General features: G+C 41.5%; 1 protein-coding gene across 1 annotated transcript in view; it reads right to left on the bottom strand.

Annotated features, from left to right (window-relative positions):
- The window catches only part of LOC111154452 (contactin associated protein like 2), a 2,043,877-nt gene that overhangs the window by 705,741 nt on the left and 1,315,317 nt on the right, over positions 1-22,819 (bottom strand). Inside the window, exon 12 of the mRNA XM_022514057.1 lies at positions 16,244-16,363. Within this exon, the coding sequence (XP_022369765.1) occupies positions 16,244-16,363 (120 nt within the window). The remainder of the gene's footprint in view (positions 1-16,243; positions 16,364-22,819) is intronic.

Below are 22,819 nucleotides of genomic sequence, written 5' to 3'. Positions count from 1 at the left end.
TTGTATTCTTCTGGGACAAAGACTAAGATTATCGTATAGGAAATCCAAGTTCCGGTTGGAAGCATGGGAGGAGACCCTCTGAAGACCAGCTGTGCGTAATAAAGAGCACCTGGGCCAACAGGACTCAACTGCCGGCAGACAGATGAGGATCCAGGGCTACCGCTGACCACCAAATTACAGTATCCACGTTTTAAAATAAAGTCCTCATGCATAAGCCTTCCTCGTATTTAAATAAGGTAGTAGATTTTGAAAATGTGTGTATTGTGCTAGTTACAATTCTTACTCCAAGGCCACATAAGTTAATAGTTTCACAAAAAGAAGATTTTAAGTTAGGTACAAGGGCTTGCTTAAGTCGGAACTTCCCAGTGTGTGTACCCCTGAGACTTGGAGAAGCGTAATACCATATCACGCTAGCTCTGTTCTATGCCTGCAATGTATTTTAACAGCACATTAGGCAGAACTAGAGTGTATTAAACACACAATTTTACGGATATTGTTGCTTTGGATAAGAGTAAGTTAAAAAGGGGGCGCCTGGGTGGCTCAATGGGTTAAGCCTCTGCCTTCGGCTCAGGTCATGATCTCAGGATCCTGGGATCGAGCCCTGCATGGGGCTCTCTGCTCAGCTGGGAGCCTGCTTCCTCCTCTCTCTGCCTGCCTCTCTGCCTACTTGTGATCTGTCTGTCAAATAAATAAAATCTTAAAAAAAAAAAGAATAAATTAAAAAACCGGAAGTTGATTAAAGTCAAAAATACTTCTTAGGGGCGCCTGGGTGGCTCAGTGGGTTAAGCCTCTGCCTTCGGCTCAGGTCATGATCTCAGGGTCCTGGGATCGAGCCCCGCGTCGGGCTCTCTGCTCAGCACTGAGCCTGCTTCCTCCTCTCTCTGCCTGCCTTTCTGCCTGCTTGTGATCTCTCTCTGTCAAATAAATGGAATCTTTAAAAAAAAAATACTTCTTAAATTAATTAATTGGTGGTCTGCGGACTTTGCAAAACTTGTGAAGATGGTAAACAAATCACTAAAGTTTGGGAAATTCTGACAAGGTAATAAATGATTCACCTATCAGAAATTGCTATAAATCAGTATATATACTAACCTGAATAAATTTATAACTTTTTCTCGTTTCAATAATTCAATGTCTCAGAAAGAAATAACTTGGCTACTCATATAATGCTCTGCTAGATTATCTGAAATATTTTTATACATATTCATAATACTATAAGCTCCCCACAAGCAGATGTTATGTCTAATATGTTTTCTGTTGTAGACCCAGTGCCTAGCACATAATATTCACTAATAAATACTAGTTAAGTGAGTAAACAATTACATAAACTTAGGTAAACACATTAAAATTCTAAAAATTGTACCCAGGGGATAACATAGAATAATAAACATAGATACTTGATATGAGTGGGAAATGACTCACATTCTGCCTAATGTCTGAAAGAATGCTATTATGGCGACCCTTAAAATTGCTGCTAATCAAATCATAGTTATTCAAATTGAAATAAAAAAGAGGCTAATGACCAGAATGAGAAAGGGATTATGAACCACATCAATTAAGGATCTACTGGAGGAACTGGGAAGTCCAACTGCTGACTTAAAGATTAAGTTAAAAGAGATAGATTTGTAAGATATTTCAGAACTAATTTTTTCCTGCATATTTATTAAAGATATTCAATATTCCTAAATAATTGCTGTGAGAAACTAATAATTTAGAGTGGAATTTGATGTTAAGGTAACATGCTTTATGAAAGGCAAATGGTGGAAGAGTTATATTTACATCGAAAATGATACTCCTGTAATATAAATAAATGTGGGGTTTTTGGGTAATTTTGTTAAAGGAAATGGGATTTGCATACTTATAAAATTTGCATGATTTTTATGCTTTAGGAATCATTTGCACACTGAATATTTTCCCACGACGACACAAAAAATTAACATTCCCTTTAAAGCATGATTATTATCATCAAGGAACATCATTAATAGACTTGTAGGCCTATTAAAAAGTCATGGGACAGGAACATTGAAAAAGAAAACCTTAACACATTGACTACTTTTGGACATGGTTTTCCTCTTTTCTTTATCCCACTACTATGAAAGGGAGAGCAATCAGTATGAATAGGACCATGTCTGTAGAGCTACAGGCAAATTGAACCGGCACCAAAAATTCATTTTAATGACATTGCAACAGAGTCAGATGCTCAATGGGACCATGGCAGTCCATCCAAATGTTTTTTATGAGGTTTCTGCCCAGGGCTTGAAATGGGGGAAAGAAAATATCACTGGTTTTAACAATAAATCTCTTCCAAACCCAACTTCTTTCTAATCTGCTCTTTTAAGTCTCTGTAACTACTCCTCTTTTACTTTCCACTACTAACCAAAAATATCTGAACAAGATTGTAGTTACTGATGACCCATGAATAACAGTATGACGACAAAAATCTCAGCAACCACAGAAGCTCCTGAGCTGGGTTCTTACCCCCTCTCCCCAACCATCAATGATACACAGACCCGAAAGATGTTTTGCCACAATGGGGGAAATATTCCCATGTTATATGGGAGTTGGGAATATTTTACTTTCAAATGAAGATTAGGATTTCAAAGTACCAAAAATTATTATACATGCGAAATACAAATCTTTTAATAAACAGAATCTAGAGCTTTCAAACAGAAGACAGAACTTGAGGAGAGTAGAAGTGTTGGGAATATGATGCTAACAGGTTAATTATCTTTCCAGAGAATAAGTATGAGTTCCTTTGTGACTTTCTATGTAATATGTAATTCAATTTTTTTCTCTAATTTCACCTTCCTCTAGCTTTTGTATATGGAATGGGATAGTGAGGGGAAGGGAGAAAAGAAAGACTTGTTATAAAGTTGATATTGACACGAAAGTAAGACAGAGTAGTTAGTAAAAATAGTGGTTTGCCAGCTCTCAACAAACAAAAACTTCACATAACAGAGCCTTTCAAAAATCACTTGGACCCTGATTTTTCTGTATAGACAAGAAGGACGGAGGCTATGGATAGGAATGATTTCAAGGGCACTGAGAGTACTTTGTTTGAGAATATCTTCCCCATATTTGGATTCCTCTTGTTATTCTTTTTGAAATGGAGATACACTGGAGGAGGAAACGTATTACATTAATATGTTAGAGTCATTATCAGATCTCTCTTCTTCTAACCAAGGAAGAACATTCTGTAAGGCTCTGAAAATGAGGCCGTAAGAAAGAAGAAAGGAGCAAGACAAAATGTAAAGGAAAATGTTGTTCAAGCTGGCCTGGAATTACGGTTAATAATTAATAATTCTGTTAAGGAGCATAAATGCACTGAGTTGCTAGTTACATTATGGGGGGATGGGTTTTTTTACTGGTGAAATTACTGGTATTCACCAAAGGTGATTGATGGAAATAATTTAGAGACTCTCCCTAATCTTTCATTCTTCATAATGGAAACTGAGGCTAGAGTTTTAAATCATTCTGCTTCATCCACTGAAGCATAGGATTCTGGTTGTCTGACCCCAATTACAAAGTAAACTCAATCCTGCTTCTGGAATGTTTTCATATTTGGTCTTAAACAAAGTCCATACATGGAGCAGCTAGAAGATGTAAAGGGATAAAGAACTTGGACTTTCAAGCTTGCAGAACAGGTTGTACAGACAACTTCTGAGCCCACTGCTAAAAACCACCTGTCTTCCAAATGTAGGAGGGGCGGCCTTGTCTCACACTTGTTACCTAGTACCGAGTTAGATACGGTTACTCAAGCTTACCGGCTTATCTCCAACTATTGCCATTCTATCTGCTCAAAGAGCCAAAGCGGCATAGGTCTGTTCACAGCAGGGCATTTACTAGTGGTTGCTCGACACGACACTGCTGGATTCATTAGTGAACAAAGCAGCCATCTTGGATCACAGCCTAGACTCTAGCCAAGCAGAAATCAGAACCAGGGAAAGACAATTTTAAAATACTACTACTAATAATAATTTACATTATTTTAATTATAAGAGCAAGGGTTTCTCAGAATGTTTCATTCCATTAAAAGGGAAAAGTGATAAATTTATGCCATTAAAAGATAAGAAAGTCTCTCATTCAAACTCATATTCTTTAAGTAAACAGCTTTTTGTAAATTGCCTTATAGAAGCGCCCATAGATAATCATGTGTTTAAACACTCATTGGCTGTTTGAAAATATTAAAGTCTATCTGTATCTCGGCTCACATGTCACCAACATCAGAACACTAATACCTCTCAGGGTTATTGCTAAGGAATAAATGGAATAATATAGACGAAGACATCTATCACATAACTTCCTATACAGAGTCAGTAACAAGCACGAAGAATGATGACATCCTTTGAATAAAAGGGAAACGTGGATTGATATTTAAAATTTACAGATTTTAAAGTCATGTTTTGAAAACCTATTTTCTCCTATGGTATTAAATTAGGGGATTAAAAATGAGTAAAGAGTTTCCAGGTTAGGGTGGTAAATAAACACCGGTATTTAACTTTTTCCCCTCCTAAAAAAATTAGAGTGTATAATATATGCACACACACATAATGTATGCATGTGAGAGAGTAAAAGGAGAGCTATTAGTGACTACACGAGGGCAAGAGCACTCCAGTGGGTCTGCGCTGGGCACCGCAGGACACGTGGCACCTCTACCCCAGAGTTAAGTCTAAAGGCAACCAGACTCTGTCACTCTTAATAACAAGCACATAGCTAATAATTATTAAGAAACTGAGGAAAGCTGAGGGGCCTAGAAATCAGAAAAAAAAAAAAAGAAGGCCAGAAAAATGAGAATTAAGAAATTTAGAAAAAGAAAACAATAAAGGAAGATGTTTGTTATCCTTAAGAGGCAAGGAAAAGGTGTGCATTCATAAAGCAAGGCCAGAACACCATTAAAAGGAACTTTCCAGGAACAAAAAAAGAGCTCTTTGATGAAAGCCACGATGAAAAATCAGTCTAGAGAGAAGAAAGAAATCAGAAAAGCCCAAATTACAAAAAGAACAATAAAAAGAAGTGTAAGGCATTGCCAGGGTGAAAGGCACGTTGTGAAATTTCAGAAAGTCTGGGACAAAAAGAATATTCTAACCTCCCGAGAGAAGGGTAGGTCACATTAAAAGGTCAGGAAGTGACCAAAGGGTGTGCTGTGCTGGAGGGAGACAGAGAAACCAGGAGGAGGGAGGTGGGGAGAATAGGAAGCAGGAGATCTAGCGCAGGGAGAGATGAGGAAGCTGTCAGCCCAAGGACAGGGGTGTGGTGAGGCGAGGCGTCACGATGATGAAGGCATGCCCCAGACATAGAGAGCCAACGGTTTGGACTGGAGAAGGGGAAACATCAGCGAGATGGCCGTGAGGAGTTTAGTTTTTTAAGAACTGTGAGCAGAATAGGTCAGACTCTATTCCGTGCTTGACTGGCCTCAGGATACACGGAGCGGCTTCCTGCCCTCACCTCCGTGCCCCTGCCCGCTAAGGCATTCCTTGGAGGTCCCACAGCATGCCGCCTTGTCACAGCCTGAAGGCTACACCCAACCAAGAGGGCTTCGAGGCACAAGGGCCAGCGTGGTTCCAGGGAAGACAGAATGGAACAGACGTTCAGCCAAACAGAGAGGAAGCGATGGGGATGACGATGATGATGAAGGGGCAGCAAGTTCTTGCGCAATCTCACTTTTTAATGCTGATTTTCTTTGGTCAAAAAAGAGGAGCAAGAACAGGATACGAGACAATAATTATGTGAAGGGAGGTCAGCCCTAACAGTCTTCTGTCCATAAACGCAATGAGATTTTTAACAAGTTTGTTCTTTCTCACTTGTCACAGACAGGACACCTGCCATCACGTGGCGGTCATTTGTAGGACACGGAAGAGCTTCAGGGCTCCTAGTTTAAGTCAGTCGAGGAGATATGATTCCAGTATCTTCCAGTTTAGCAACAGGGAGTTTGGATGCAGTTTATTTTAACTTTCTTGGTTCTCTCCATGAGACCAAGATAATATAAAAAAAGAAATTAGCTTCTATATGAGATTCTCCCAACAAAATCGCCAGGAACCTTCTGGTATGGAAATAGATTTCTTCGGAAGGAATGAAAGAGACCCATAAAACTGAAAAAGGCAAAGGGTTTGGAGAGAGAACTCCACACATAAGGGCTTTAAGCCAGGCAGAAGGGAGGAATTCCTAGTGTGGACGTGAAATGATTCTCGTGCTTCTGGTCTCTGATCACAAAGCAATGAGCTGACTTTAATTGGATTTTCCAAGGTGTTTCTCTCCCCTTCCTGCTTGATGGAGGAGCTGGTGACAGTGGACTGGATGAGCATCTGGGACCCCGGATGTGAGAGGTACCAACAACACTCCCTCGCCCACAGACCACGGGGAGCCTTGGCTTCTGAGGCGGCACGGGGGGATCCCATAACAAAGGCATTGCTTTTAGAGCACCAGAAGGCAGTGTGTTTACAATCCTGGCAAGGCAAGTGTGTGGAAATATTTGAAGGTGGGCACCTCTGCATGCGGGGTGCCATTTAGGAGGCTCCAGGGGATCCTGAGGGGCCGGTTACTACTCTTCAGCCATTCCTTCTTGATTTTCTGTGGTATCCTGCACTCCCTCCTGGACCCTGTCCCATGGCATGGGCCTCACCCCGCTCTTAGAGCTTTCCTCTCCTTTCCTTGATTCAGGTTCAAACACCATTTGAGAACTTTTGTAGTATTAACCTATCACTATGACTGACACACAATGAAGAGATTTGAAAGAAAGCCTGGCAGGGGAAGCCATCCGTGGAATAAGAGCCTGAATCCAGAAGGGAGTCTTGGGCAAGCGGGTAATCAGTTGGAGAGAAGAGCTCTCTTTTCAGGCTGTGTTTGATCAGTGAGTTGGTTCCTAGATTTTCAATTGAAGCTGTATGAACAGAATTGAATTCAAAGATTTATACTGATTGTGAGGTACTGAAATAGCTGAGCGCGTGAGGCAGGAGTTGCTGAGTGATTACAAAGGTTTTTGAACAAAGACTGGTGGTGAGAGGTCAGCGGAGAGGAGAAGATGTGCCTGGAGAAGACAAGGAGGAGAGCTATTCCGCGTGCGGGTTAACAACAGAGGAGGTGCGCTGGGGCAGGAGACAGACGAGGGAGAGAAAAAGCTGGTGATGAGAAAAAATAAAATGAGCAGAGGGAATAAAATGGAAGAAGCCAGTGTTTTGAGGCTTACACTTTAGGCCATGAATTCATCAGAGAAATAGTTCATGACATCTGGGAACACCGAGGGATTGGAAGCACAGCAGCGCCCGGCCTGCGAATGTTAATAAGCCTAACAGAGAATAGGGGAGCTGTGTGTGTCCTCATTTCTAGCTGGTTTCCTTGCAAAAAAAGGAAGAATGAGGCACTGTAATCAAAGTAAATATCACGGATGATCCCCAATACAATTCCATTCAACCTTGTTACATTCTCACATCAGATTTTGTTAGATTCAGTGTAAGAGGTTCCATTGACATTCTAACTAGATATTGGTGATAGAATGTTAATTATCCTAAAAGTCGGGTTCAAACCCTAAGGGATGACTAACCTAGGTAGATAGGACATACACAACTTAGCCTATAAAGCTCTCAGAAAATTATATTAACTCGTAGTTGAATTTAGAGCTGAAATTGATAATAATTGCCTTATGGTTTAGATGCTGATTTCATTTAAAATGTGTTCTCTGATTAAAAACCCCAAGGCATTAGTTGGACAATTAAGAAGTAAATAGTTTACCGCAAAAATACTGTCCAAACCACAGATAATGAATTAGAGCTGGGTAAGGAAGTTTTGATGATGATGATAATGAAAAGATATGAGTAAGAGGTTCTCATTTCAGAAATCATATTACAGACCATACTACAGAATCCAAAATAAGGACCAGTGTTAGGATGGATGTCTATAAACACGCACACGTACACGTACACGTACACGCACATGCACACGCACGCACACACACATACACACACACACACAGTGACGAGGAACTCTGGCTCTGAATCACACAATTCTAAGACATCCATCTCCATAACCTACCAGGATTTGCTATGGGGCTCAGAACTTAGTATCTCTGAGTTTGTTTCCTCATCCAGAAAAAAGGGACACCGGTATTATTACTGCCCTGTGGGGTTGTTGTGAAGTTCTGGATGATGGATGAATTATTGTGTGTAATCTACTTAGAATAGAGCCTGACGCTTAGTTTGCTCTCAATAGTAAATGTGGCTTCAGCTCTATAATACAGTCTTTCTGACACCTTTCCTAACATGTTAGCAATTCGTGTCTGTAGCTGGTAAGCAATTTTTATTTTTGCTTTTCATATTTTCAGAATTTCCTATATTGAACAATATACTAAAAACCCTTAGACAAATAATAAAAAAAAGGCTAAATATTTTACAAACTAAATGTTGCACTGTTGCTCAGAAGGCGAGAGGATACATGTAGCCGGAATTATGAGTACCATACAGAGGTGTATGGAGCCAGGTGTGGTAAGAGGGGTGCAAAGGTGGCCCCCAAGATTCCTGCCAGTGCACCTAAACTCCCCACGTGAGCCCCACTCCTTGAATATGGGGGATCGTTGAATATGACGGGTGTCTCTCCTGCAGGTACGTCATCTGTATGGCAAAGGTAAAGAGATTTGGCAGATTAAACAAGGTCCCCAATCAGCTGACTGGAGTTAATCAGGGAAATATCCTAGGTAGGCACGACCTAATCAACTGAGCTCTTGAAAGACGGTCTGGAGACCAGAGAGATCCACCAATGGCCAGGCTGCGAGAGGGACTCACCGCTGGGACGGCAGCAGCCTCGAGAAGCTGAGAGCAATCCACAGCCAACAGCCAGTCAGAAAATGGGACCCTCAGTCTTAAAGCCATGAGGAACTGAATTCTGTCAACATCCCAAATGAACACGGAAGAGGATCCCAAGCCTCAGAGGTGATCACAGCCCTGCTGACCCCTTCATTTCAGCCTGGGAGGCCCTGAGCAGGGGACGGGCTCACCTTGGCAGACCCCTGGCCGGTGTTCACAGTGAGATAATAAATTGTAAGCTGCTAAGAAAAGGAGTATGCTAGAGAAGAGACTGCTTTGCTTTGCTTTGCTGGAGGGTAGGGTACACGAGCAGGAACGGTGGGGGAGGTCCACGATACTTCCCACCAGAACCCACGCACACCACGCGGAGACTCATTTCCTTGCTGTCGGCACTTCCTCCTCAAACTTTTGAGAAGCATAATAATAAATAAAATGATATTACTGGGTGCAAGTGCTTAGGAACTTGAGTAACAAGCTCTCTATAAATATTAGATTAAAAAGACATGAACAGCTTTTACCATTATAGAGGATAATAGAATTTGATCAGCTAAATCCCAGGGCTTTATAAAGCACAAATTATGTAAACAAGCTTAATGGCTTTTTGATAAAACTACAAAACGTGCTAGGAAGAGTACGGGAGGTGTTCCTGATTTGGACTTCAGACTTCACACGCCGCAGCACAGATGCTTACTTACATTTTAAAAAAATTAAACATGAATACGAAGAGAGTTTTAAAGAACATGAATTAGATTACAGAATATTGAGAAAAACACTGCTGTTGATTTACGGATACGGAGCAGCAAGTTTCCGAGGATAATGACTGGATCTAGCTTTATTTACTATTGTTATTATTAACCATCAGGTGGAACGAACCAAATGAAGCTTTAGATACGAAAGTTCGAGGTTTCTAGGAAAAGATGCTGGCAAGCATCTTAAAATAGAAATAGAAGCTTACATGTTTAAAAAGATGTACCAATAACAGAGGTAAATACTCAAATATATGTTAGTTTATGTTTACGACAGTTGTATTTACAATAGCAAATTCTCAGAGGGAGGATGGAAATGGGGAAGGAGGGTAACAATGAGTGCATTTCGTGCCCTTGGCTTGCGCAGAATGACTGCTGTTCCACAGGGGAATCAGGGAACACATTCTCGGCTCAGTACCAACGCCGGGTACTCGGGATGCTCTGTCATTTAGGGCCTACCTTCCGAGCACGTAGCCCTGAACTGCAGACCGTGGAAAGAAGAACTGCAGCGTAGGGCACCTGCCTCATCACAAAAAGTGAAGGGTGCCAATTCATGTCAAACTCGGCCAAGAAATGAGTAAGTTCAAGCTTATTTGAGATAAGAGGATTCTGCCTCTAGATTATTTGACTGCAGGGATACTGTGATATTTTTCTTTCATGTTCCATGGTAATAATAGAATTTGTTCTTTTTTCTCATTTTCTTTCTTTCTTTCTTTTTTTTTTTTTTTTAGGATGGAAGGGAGGGCAGAGATCCTTCCATTCCAATGCCTACACGTCATTCACAAGGAAACTGGAAACGCAGACACAGAGATTGCCTGAGGCGCGCCCAGCCCCACTGGGAATCTGAGTGGTACCTGCTGGGGGCAGCTGGGCCAGGCTGAGTGATGGGCTCGTCCCTTCACTAATCTGCCCTTGGCTTCCCGTGGCCCACCTCATGCAGTTGGTTACCCATAGCAGAAACCCCACAATCATGTTCAGCTCTCTCTCGTCTTCAGCCACAGCCTGGCCGCCTCAACTTTCTAAATAGCCACGAATCGACCCCCTCCTCTACCTGACTGCCACTTACCTTACATTCTCAGTTTTTGATGCCTGGACCACAACAGGGGTTTTCTCTCTTGTGTCCCTGCTCTACGTCTGGGTCTCCTTTGGAGAATCCCATTCACGGCTGCCAAAGTCATGCTTTAAAGATACAGCATCACCACGAGCTGGCTTTTGCCTCAGGACCATGTCTGAACTGCTTTGCGTGTTGTACAAAGCATTTTATAAGTTGGTCTATTTTTCCTTCTCCCCTTTTCCAGGCCCCACGACACCCACCTGTTCTGCAAGACTCGGCTGTGAGTCTGCTGTTCCTGTGGGAGATTTCATGGGTCGTGGAGTCTAGAGCAGCCGTCTATTCCATGGTTTCCTAAGCTGTCTACCCCGGCCTTTGGGGGGCCGGTCCCTTCCAGACAAACCCCGCCCCCTGCACCCTGCCTGCTGGCACTGGCCATATTTGGGTGCATCGCCTCGTTCGTTAGGAGACATCTGCATGGATTCAAAGTCATTCTCCATCCTCAAAACGTTTTGTCGTTCTCTAGGACCCAAGCAGTCACTTCGACATACATATGGGTGGCCCAGTCGTCCCCAAATGCTCTTAGACATTCTTCCTCCATATACTCTCAGTTACATCCTCCTCCTACACGCTGACACGCCACCTCATCACCAGAGACCGGATTTTTAGTGCGTTCCCGAAGGCTCATTCCCGAGATGCCTTTTCCCTGTTTACATCAACCCCTGAGTGATATTATCACTTCTCATATATTCAGATGCTAACAATTAGCACATTTCTATCTCTAACCCTCATATCCTTCTTGAAATTTTATCCAATTGCAAAACTGGCATCTCAATTTAGATGGTATATAGCACCTCACGCTTAACTATGCCAAAACTGACTTCTTGAATTTTCTCTAAATCTGTTCTTCCCTTAATTTTCTACATGTCCCATGGCACCGTAATCCACCCGGTTACTCAGTCCATGTATTGGGGAGTTACTCTTGATGACTGTCCTTAGCCATCCTCACCCAACCTGTCATCCACCCTGACATCATCACCACCATCAGTCATCTTCTAACTTCAGAACAGATCCAGAATGCATCTCGGTCTCATCACTCCAGCTGTCACCACTCTAGTTCAAGGAGGAGATGATGCCTCCCCGGACTTTGACAAAAACTCCAGAACTGGTCTTGGTGTTTCCACTCTGCCACTCATGCCCCAACCCCGCACCCGCCTCCACAACGGTTTTGTTCCAAACAAGACCCTCTCATTCCGCTTGAAACCTCTCTATGGGTCCCCATCCCCTGCACTGAAAAATAACTGAAAACATAAAATCCAGCTTTTTTCCACACTACCCTCCTTTCTACCTGGTGCGCTCTGGCCTTGCCCATCTGGCAACTTCTCTCGAGCCCCCTCTCTGAGGCTCACCAAGCTCCAGGCTCCAGCCATGGGGGTTTCAGCTCCTTGGAATGAAACGATCTCTTTCACAGCCTGGGGTGTTCATTTATAGGGCTCGTTTCCCCTCACCTCCTTGAGTGCTTTGTCTCTTTTCATACTGTAGATTTCGGCTAAAAGTTTGTTTCTGGAGAGAGGCATTATCTAAAATCCAACATCCAAAATAAATCACTCCTCAGAATTCCATTACTTTTCTTTGTAGAAAAATTACTTATTTATTTGCTTTTTAAACATGTGTTTTACTATCAGTTGGGAACGCATTTAGTGTACCCACTTATCCTCCTATGGCACAGTGCCCGATGCATAGTGCATACATAAATTAAAAAAAAACAAACCTGGAAAAAAGGATCTTAGAGGTATGCTTAAGCACTATTTTTTTTTTCCACAAAGACTGTGAAAAAATTTTTTGGGTGTATATTATATATTTTTAATTAAACATTTTCCTTGAGGTAATGTAGATGCAACATGCGGTTGTGATAAACAGTACAGAGAGGTCCCTTGTACACTTCCTTCACTTCCCCCAGTGGTGCCACCACGCAAAACTGCAGTACAGCATCACAACCGAGATATTGCCACGGGTACAGTCAGGACCCTAAACACGTCCAACGCCACAGAGTCCCTCATGTTGCCCTTCTGTCACCATGCCCGCTTCGCTCCCACCCCCATCCCTCCTTCACCGCCAGGAGTCATTAATCTATTTTCCGTGTCCGTAATGTTGTCATTTCAAGAATGTTATATAAACGAAAATCAGACAGTATGTAATCTTTCGAGATTGGATTTTTTTCACTCAGCCTAATTGGAGATTTATGTCTGTTGCATTGGATCAATTGTTCATTCTTTTTTATTGTCAGAGAGAATTCCACGGTATGGACGTACCAAGTCTGTCTACCCATTCACCTGTCGAAGGGCATCTGGGTGCCTTCCAGTTTTTGGCTATTACCAATAAGTCTGCCATGCTCCTCTGTGCACAGGTTTCTGTGTGACTCTGTCTTCATTCCCCTGGAGTAAATGCCCACCAGGGCGACTGCGGAATCATGTTGTAGGTGAGTGTTGAGTTTTTAAAGAAACTATCATTCAGAGTTGGGGATGAAAATAAGGATGATTTGCAAGAGGCATTACGAAGAAGAAATTGAGAACGTAACAAAAGCAGCTGAGATGACCAAAAGATATCAACAGGTGGAAATCGTGGAACCAATCAAACAATAAAATACTCTAAAAGGGAAAGACCTCAAGTCCTCCCTTATGATTCAATATGAAACATAGTGAGGATAAAGGATACATTACTTATTTGATAATGTTAAACAAAACTTGGAGACCTCACTTGACAGTCGTGTGGTCGTGAATATTTGGAGGAACTTCTTGTCCAAAAATCAAGGGAGACTCCCTTCTTCCTATCAGGCCCTACTTTAATTGTGTTTTCATTTCCTTTATCTTTTAAATTAGTAACAGAATTGGAAGTTTAGGATTCCAAAGAATAGATCTACATCAGAAGTAATTTTCAACAGTGTCTTTAGTTTCTACCTAAATCTACAACAGATATTTCCTGTCAGGGAGGTCCCTTTCCTTATAGTTTTCACTATGTCTGTACAAGTTTACAGCTCTCCCCCATCCCCTGACATCTGTAGAAAGAAGAAAAAAAAGCCTGATCACTGCCAAGACATTGCTTCTTCCCCAGAGAAGATGTCTTGCTAAAAATCTGTGATATATTCAACAGTGATAATACCAAATTACATCTGGGCCACTGAGTGGGAGGGCTCTATTTTTTCCCAGAAAAGTTATAAAGTAAGGCTTATGTACCTTCTCATGACACAGAGTGGTAGATACATCAAGACTTCATAGAATTGCTCATGCCATCATTCCTTCCTCTTCTTCAAAATCTATCTCTTGGAACTGCAACAGCCCAAACCAAGCTATGTGGTACCATACTGTCCTAATGACGTCAAGTTCATGTTCTTTCCAGCTGAAGAAATGGCTGATGGGTGGTTAAAGGCCAAAGAATGCCTGCTGGCCTTCAGTGTCCCTGACACACTAGTGTTCATACCTATCTTGAATGATGAAAGAAAAAATATTCTACCTGCAGAAAGTGGTACTGTACTCTTCACTGTCCAGACTGCATTGAGCATATTGGCTTAAACTATAATCGTATCTTTTATATATTAGGAGAAACAAAAATCAAGATTCTTATAGATTAAATCAAGTTCTCACAGATTGTATTTTAGTTCAACTAAGATTAAAATGAAGATAAGTAAGAGAGTACGTGAGTGCACTGACAAGTCCAAAAACCAGTAAACTCTTAAACCAAGCTTTCTGATGAGCAGGTTTCTTCTCTGGGTCACACATAGTTCTTGGCATGGAAGGCTATTTTTGGGAAGATAGCTCCCATGTTACCATTTCCTCTACATGCCTTCCATACTACACTCCCGTCCTCATCATTCCACCTTCTGCTCTGGGCCATGTATGGCTTCCTGATGTTGCTGGAAATTCTCCACAAGGTCTGCTTACCCACAAAGCTCTTCAGAGTTCTCCCTTTGAGCAGCACAATCCTAATTCCACTTAGCACCTATGTCTAGGGATGTCACTGGAAAAAGATGTGACTGCCCATTGGCCTGTGAGCTGACCCCAGGCACTCCAAGGCTTCTCATCCATTCCTGTGAGCCTGGAATGGAGTTCCGCTTGCCTTTTTCTCTTTCAGGGGCTGTTCCAAGGACACAAACTTGTAGTGGTGGTGTGGTGTTGAGGACACCTGTACAGCGTATGTGACTGAACGCAGGTGAGGCGTCTTCATATACTGTTAAGATTATGTTGCCATCAAGACAAGCCTCATATATAAGTTCCCTGTGCTTATTAAAACTGCTACCTACCAACTTGGAGGGGCCTCTTTCTTGGGTCTCTCCCAACCCTCTGAGTACAGGGGCTGTTTTAGATCACACCTGGCAAGTTCCCTGGAGGGTTGTGAACCAACAGACTGAATCAAAGTCTTCAGCATAGACACATTTAGTATGTACGGAAAACAAAAACAAAAACAAAAACAAAAAGGCCCATAAATGATTCTAAAGCATTGTCTGATTTAAGAACCACTAGATCCCCAACCAACTTGTGTTTGAATCTTACCTAAATAATATAAGCAAGATATTTAACTGTCTAATCCTTTAAAAAATATAATACCTTACTCCCTGTAACCTTTATTGAAAGTTTACCATGTGTCAGATAATATGGGAAGAACCATATGTATATTATTTTATTCCACTTACATAAGAATGCTATGTGGTAGATATTATTATTAATCCATTTTATAGATAAACATACCGAGCCTTATAGGGTTTAATACAGTTAATAAGGTGCCTGTGATTATATACCTGGTGACCGATGGAGCTGGGATGCAAACCCAGGTCGTCTAAGTAAAGAATTTATCATGGTACCTGACACATAGTGTGCAGATAATGTAGTAATCATTCTAAGTAACATCACATCACCATTACTGTTATAATCAGATACTTAAGGAGTTTCCATCAAATGCTGGTCCTCTCCTGGAGCCGGTGAGTGGTCCATGCCTCACACTCTTCTCCTTTGGAGGACAAGACATTACTAAGTGTCTGATAGAAAATCTACTCTTAGAGATCTGAATATTTTACACATTGTGGGAGTTTACCAGAACCCATAATTTCATTTCATAACTCCAAAATTCAATACGGAAGTGAAGAAAAACTAGGTTTTCTTCTGTTGCAGAAAATTCCAGATACATCTGAAAGCCGTGGGTGCTGCCAAAATGGGATTTCCATCCAAAGAAAGCCTCCTCCTGTTAACTACAGGGCCCGGGGGAGATTGGGAGGGGTCCATAAGCTCCCCCTGACATGGGCAGTGTGTGGACAGTCGAGAAGTGACACTGAGTTCCTCAGTCTCGGTTGCCGGTGGAGGAGGCTGCCGCATGGCCAGCTCTGCCTGAGGACTTCCTCCTTCAATTGCACTTTCTGAGTTTTTCCCCTACATGTTTGTATTTTAAAATGTTCAAGTCAGAAGGTAGAGTTTTAAAAGAACAGATTAGAAGATTTTACTGCTTTAGAAACACATTTCAGCATTTCACTGAACAAATCCAACAATATTTAGCTTATTACATGTTGTGTAAAGAACATGGTGCAGAAGAAACCAAACTTGAGTGGTACTGTTCATGCTCAACATAGAGAAGAAAACGTCCATGAAACATCAATACGGCATAGTTACCTGTCATGTTGCAGTAGACTTTCAGAGGCCCCAGAGGTCCACTGCCATCAGGATCTATCCAGTAGTAATTGGACGTCTGGCCCAGGTGTTTGTAGGCTTCACAGGAAGGCTCATAGATCGCTGGAACAGAACAGCCTACATGAGCACAGTGCAGAGCGAATGGCTCCCCAGGTGCGTGCCCCAGCCACCTCCAATACTAGCCAGTGCTGCTGAGCAGTATATCCTCCGGTTAGAGCGAGTGTTCTTTTTATCCACATTTAAATTCATGATTTGGTTCTTACTCTATGAGCGTTTCTGACCCAACAAAGATAGCAAGTTCCTGCTATGGCTTTATAGTTGGGGAAAGGTCTAAAATCATCAATACGTTGTTAAATAAATGTACTATTCGTTGCATTAGGGATCACTGAAATAATATTTAATCTGGAGTTATTTATAGATATGACTTTATTTTGAAAGACCATAAATATGGGGTATTTTGTTGGGCTATCGACTAAGAGAAAAATCTTTCTCACACACACATACATACCCATACATACACACATGCACCCTTTTTTTGCATAGATAGTATACATTTCCCTCAAACAGCATGAGGTTTCTAATCTTCCTTTATTTCAGGAAAAAGGAAAGAATGTCCCTGTTTCATTTTGTTACAGGTATTTTAATTACATCCCATCTAGTTTGTGTAGAAGGCTGACATCAAGGTAATTAAATTATAAGTTCTTTTCCATTGTTTTTCTTTTTGTTCCCATCCTCCTGACATTTTCTTTTTTTCACAGTGACTGCACCTGTTTTCCAAAGTACAAAATGGACATTTGCATATCTCCTTTGTCGTTATAATTTCTAGAATACTACTGGGAAGACTTTTGAAAACAGCTCCATAGTGACATTTAAGATGACTTTAAAAGATCGCTTTACAAAACAGAACTATTTCTGGTAAAGAGCTATCATCGGATGCACAGGTAATCGAGTCTTTTGGTAAAGAGCACTGGAATTCACACTGCGAACTGTTGTTCATTAACAGCAGGTCCGCTTCTGGGACCTCTCTTTTCCACTTTTTGCTTCCATGTTCTATGTGCTGCCATTGGGCTGCCCCTGGTTTCCTCTGGAAAGATGTTAGACCTCAAATTCAATTTCACATCAACAACAACATACTAGGCTAAAACAATTCTCAAATTCTTTGTCTTACTTAATCCTCTTTTCCTCCCTTCCTTCTGCAAATACTGAGTATCTACATGTGCTGAGCAGAGGATTAGGCAACGCAAATACAGATGCGAGCACCCCAGATAAAGGATCCGTAGGGTTTGCTCACTAATTATTTTGGTATCACTCATGCATAAGGTGCCCCTGGAAGGGGATGCAGTTGGAAATCCAGGCAGAGCTGACATGTCTTTCATCCAAGTGTGATGATTAATATGTCCAATTTCAATCTCTCAAGTCTCTTATTTGGATAATAAACTATGGTTGCTCCAATTTTTAATGCCGTGTCAAGAAGCATACTGCAATAAAGGGCAGGGAGGAAGATTTTTAACCTCTAAACAGGAAGATGCTATAATTAGATGTAGGCTTTAGAAAGAAAACTCCTATAGAAAAACAATAGATTTTTAGGGATTCAGAAATTCATGAGCGCACGTAGGCTGTCATTGCCGTAGGCCAGGTGAAAGGTGACCAGTTCCATGTGAGACTATGAGGAAGGATGAAGTAAATGGGACAGATTCATGTGTTTCTAAAATCAACTAGAGATAGAGACCAGGTGGGTATAAGTAGTTAGGAAGGAGAGTTCAGAATGACCTAAACTCACAATTTCTAACTGCCTTACTCATTTTTTGCAACCTCTCTCCAGATAATTGCAATTTCTGTGTGTAGCTCAAAATGATCCATAATGTCAAGTTATAATTCTAAAGTTTTCCTTTTAGTCCCTTTGGGCAATCTGCCTTTAAAAGCTTTCACATTTCTTTTTAAAATATTTAATAATTGGTCACTCTCTTTGCCCCTCTGCAAACACTCCATTTTCCTTATCATCTGGTATTTGGTTGTCCTACCCAAATATCTCTTCACTTCTCACCAAATTAAGCTTTTCAGCCAATGTTAGTCTGGTCCTAAAACATTATTTTCATTATGTTAAAAAATATGTAATGATTTTTCAGTATCCACGGTATCCTATCCCAGATCACCATCTACACATCCAAGACCTTCCAAAATCCTAACAGATGTTTCCTGGTTTGGGCGACTTGCCCACATAAACTTGCACACTGGTGAGGCACCTTTCCTGGGGTCACCTTTTTCTGCCACACACTACAAACACCTTGATCTATTAACCTTCTCTACCATAGTTAACTACTAAGGCAGGAATGCTAAGGAACAGGGCTCTACAATCAAACAGACTTGGGTTGAAATTCTGATTCCACAGGGTACTACTTATAGAACATTGGCAAAGCTGCCTAATCTCCTTTAGCCTTGTCTGGAGAATAGGTCTTAGGTATTTATTTACAATGTAGTAATAAGAACTGGAGGACATAACAATACCCATTGCTAAACCACTCTCTCTGGGCTATGGTAAACATTTAATAGGTGAAATTTTTATGATTAATGTTGTAGGTCCTCCTCACAGTCCTCCTTTCTTAAGGAGACCCTCCCTAGTCAATATACCCACCTTCCTGTCCAGTCCAGGGCATTTGCTGCTCCTCTCATGCACTGTAGTACCTGATTATAGTCAATTTAGGACTTGACTGACTGTTGTTAATTGAATTTCATATATGAAAATTTTATTTCCTAACAAGACTGTGAGTTATCTGGAGGGGAGGGTCTAGAATATTTATATTTCTTTTCTATTCCATATAATCTAAAATAGCAGATTTCGTTAAAGATTTTATATATTTATTTGAGAGAGAAAGAGAACACAAAGAGGGGAGGTAATAGGGAGAGGGAGAAAGGGTCTTTAAGCAGACTCCACACTGAGTGGGAAGCCCAACATGGGGCCCAATCCCAGGACTCTATCTCAGGATCTCATGATCACAGCCTGAGCTGAAACCAGGATTTGGACGCTTAACAGACGGTGCCACCCAGGCACCCCAAACATGGTAGGTGTTTAAGAGGAGCATCAGAACTGATGAAAGCATGATCTGATGGTAAGAAGCGTGCATCTAAGTAAGCATAGAGATACCCTAGCGAGGGCTATGAACCTTAACTCAGGTAACTAAGAAGCAAGTGCTGATGGCTTGTAGATGAGGGAAATCGGGGTATGTAAGAAGCTCTCTTCTTTTTCTTCCAAGTTTGACAGTTAAATTCTGCTCGACTTCCACCGAGGACAGGCCTACTAGTTGATTTGCCTCATCAACACAAATGGGAAACCAAGTATTTCAGTTCAAACGGTATCATGCATGAAAATCACCTGGAGAGCTCGTTAAGACAGGGATTCCTGGGCCTCACCCCAAAGATTCTGATTCAGCAGAGAATTTGCAGTTCTAACAAGCTCCCAAGTGATGCTGCTGCTGCTGGTCCTGCCTGCAAACTCGAATCCTGGAAAAAAGTTAACTCCAGAAGGGTGAGCTAATTCTTTATTGATATTTAAATGTAAGTACGAGGAAGGTAGGACACCGAAAGACAATACAGTAAAATTTTAAATAAAATAAGGCCGACTGCTACCTCATTTTACTCAAAATAATGAAGAGGCATTGTGATACAAAACCCTAAATAAAAATTCACGTGGAAAGAAATATACTAGGATGAACGCACCCACACGGTACCAGTGGTTATCTGTGAGTAGTAAGATTATGGATGATTTTTGTGTTTTCCATATTACATTATAATGTGCACAAGTTATGTTATGATTAAACATACACCCGAGAGATACATTATCTGGAACAATGGCATGGAGATAGAATGGCAAGGACACCTGGATATAATGAAATACCATTCGTTTTATAACTGAGAAAGGAATTAACAGATTTTCATTCAAATCTCCTTTCTGGCATTTACAATATGGAAACTCCCCTTAACTTTATTTTCTCAGCTGTGAAACGAAGGCAACAGTATCTCCTTCAACTAAGTTATCGTGATGATTAAATGAAATCACACACCCTTTGTAAAGTAAAAAGCATTGAGTATATTGACATTTTAATGCAGAGAATGAGCTAATGGAAGCATTTCCCCTGCAGTCTCAGCCAGTTAGCTCTGGACCCAGTGGAGGCATCGCGGGCTTGCACAATCTGTACACGTTAAGCCTGAGGAGATGACAGAGCCCAAGGGCTGAGGCGGTAGCCAGTGAAGATGTGCGTGAGCTGTAAGCAGTGATGGAGTTTTGCTAGCACACTACCGAAGAACAAAGAGGCAATTGGGCTGATGTGGCAATAAACAGACTCAGCAAGTCCAGTGATTTATTGGAAAAGTAATTTTTCTCTGCTGAGACCTCTAGTCCCAAGTAAAAGTTCTCGTATTATGGTACATATTCGTAAATACATCTCAGATGTTCAAAAATACTACTATTGAACACTTCAGACTCAATTCCATAGCATGTAAAATGCCAGAAGGTGGGGAATCCTAAGTATGTTCATCATTTTCATTAAACGATGAGTGTTGTCAGTGTGACGTCATGCTAGGTACAATGGAAAATGACAAAGGACTGCTGCGTTAGTTTCACTCAGCTGCTGTAACAGATAACCAAACCTTAATGCACTGAAACAATATGAACTTACTATCTTCCAGTTCTGGAGGTTAGAAGTTTGAGGTGGGTTTCACTGGGCTAAATTCAAGGTGTCTGTAGGGCGGTGCTCCTTATGAAAACTCTGGGGGGAAAATCCATTTTCTCCCCTGGCTCAGCTTCTAGATTCCACCAGCGTTCCCTGCTCATTGTCCTCATCCCAATTCTCCATCTTCGAAGCCAGTCCTTCCCACACTCCGTTGCTTTGATTCCCTGATTTCCCTGTCACATCTGTTTTAAGGAACTCTATGATCATCTTAGGCCCACCCAGATCATCCAGGATAATCTCATGTTATGGGCCTTCACTTAATCAGAGTCCCTTTGCCATAGATGGTAACATAGTGAAAGGTTCCACAGATCAGGATAAGGACAACTTGGGGGGGGGGCAATTATTTCTCTTATCACAACTGTATAAAAATACGGCAGTTCTGCTTAACGAACAGATGTTGTTAAGCATTAAATGTGTTCCTAGTATCGTTAACAAAAGAAGTATTAGGCAGAAGAATAAAGATGGAGGCATAAAGTTAAAGGTTGGTACTGAACTTTGAAGTCCGTATGGCCCTAGGCTTACAACCATCAGTAGAACACCAAACAACACATGCATACTCTGCCCTCCCCACACCAATCAAGGACTAGGAGAAACGCTCCCCCTGGTCATGCGCAGGCGCTGCATGTGAGGTCTCAGAGATAGCCAACTCGCAGATGGAGGGAAGAGCCAAAGGTTGAAGAGCAAAGCTGTCCAACCAGCCTCCTGTGCGGGGAGATGAAGCCCGGTCAAGGAACGGCCAGAGTGTGGACAGAGTATGAAGGAGGAACTCCACCCACGGAGAAGAACTCTTAAGAGTCTGAACTGCTACAAAACATGGAAACAGAAAGAAGGCCAAAAACAACAACAGCAAAACATGACAATACATTTAGTAAGCTGATTTGAGTGACTTCTTAAATATTTCAGGGCAGAAGTATTTATAGAAACAAACTGTAGGAAAGAAACTATTTGGTGGAATTGGGTGGTGACCCCATCATTGTAGGAATTTGAACATGAAAGCAAAAATAGAATAAAACTTGATAGAGATTTCTAAATTTGCAAGGGGAGTTTTTGTTAGGATGTGTGAGACAGATTCATTTTTTTAAAATGTGTGCATTTCTATCAAAAGAACTTATACTTCTTGATGAGTTGTGGAAAAGGAGCAGATAACACAAATGAGAGAGATAACATCTTGTTTTCTTGCCCCCAGGAGCAATTTGGGTGAGCTTGTCTTTCATTCTCTTTTTGAATTCCAGGCCCCCTTCTTTTTTTTTTTTTTAAAGATTTTATTTATTTAGTTGACAGAGAGAGATCACAAGCAGGCAGAGAGGCAGGCAGAGAGAGAGGAGGAAGCAGGCTCCCTGCTGAGCAGAGAGGCAGATGTGGGGCTCGATCCCAGGACCCTGGGATCATGACCTGAGCTGAAGGCAGGGGTTACCCCATTGAGCCACCCAGCCCCCCCTCCCGGCCCCCTTCTTTTTTTTTTTTTTTTTTTAAAGATTTTTTTTTTATTTATTTATTTGACAGACAGATCACAAGTAGGCAGAGAGGGAGGCAGAGAGAGAGAGAGAGGAGAAGAAGGAGGCAGGCTCCCTGCTGAGCAGAGAGTCCGACGCGAGGCTTGATCCCAGAATCCTGAGATCATGACCTGAGCCGAAGGCAAAGGCTTTAACCACTGAGCCACCCAGGCGCCCCTCCAGGCCCCCTTCTTAAAAATAGTTTCTTATATGGCAAAAAAAAAACCCCAAAACAAAAAAAAAACCCACTTTCCATTACTTTATTTGTATTTTTTATTAATATTTGGAAAATTTATTTTCAAGTGTACATTGGAGAGATTTTTTAAATCTTTTGTAGG

The sequence above is a fragment of the Enhydra lutris genome, unplaced genomic scaffold, assembly GCF_002288905.1.
Source record: "Enhydra lutris kenyoni isolate GAN:26980312 unplaced genomic scaffold, ASM228890v2 scaffoldscaffold37, whole genome shotgun sequence".
Lineage (NCBI taxonomy): Eukaryota > Metazoa > Chordata > Mammalia > Carnivora > Mustelidae > Enhydra > Enhydra lutris.
This window is presented reverse-complemented; position numbering and strand designations above follow the sequence as displayed.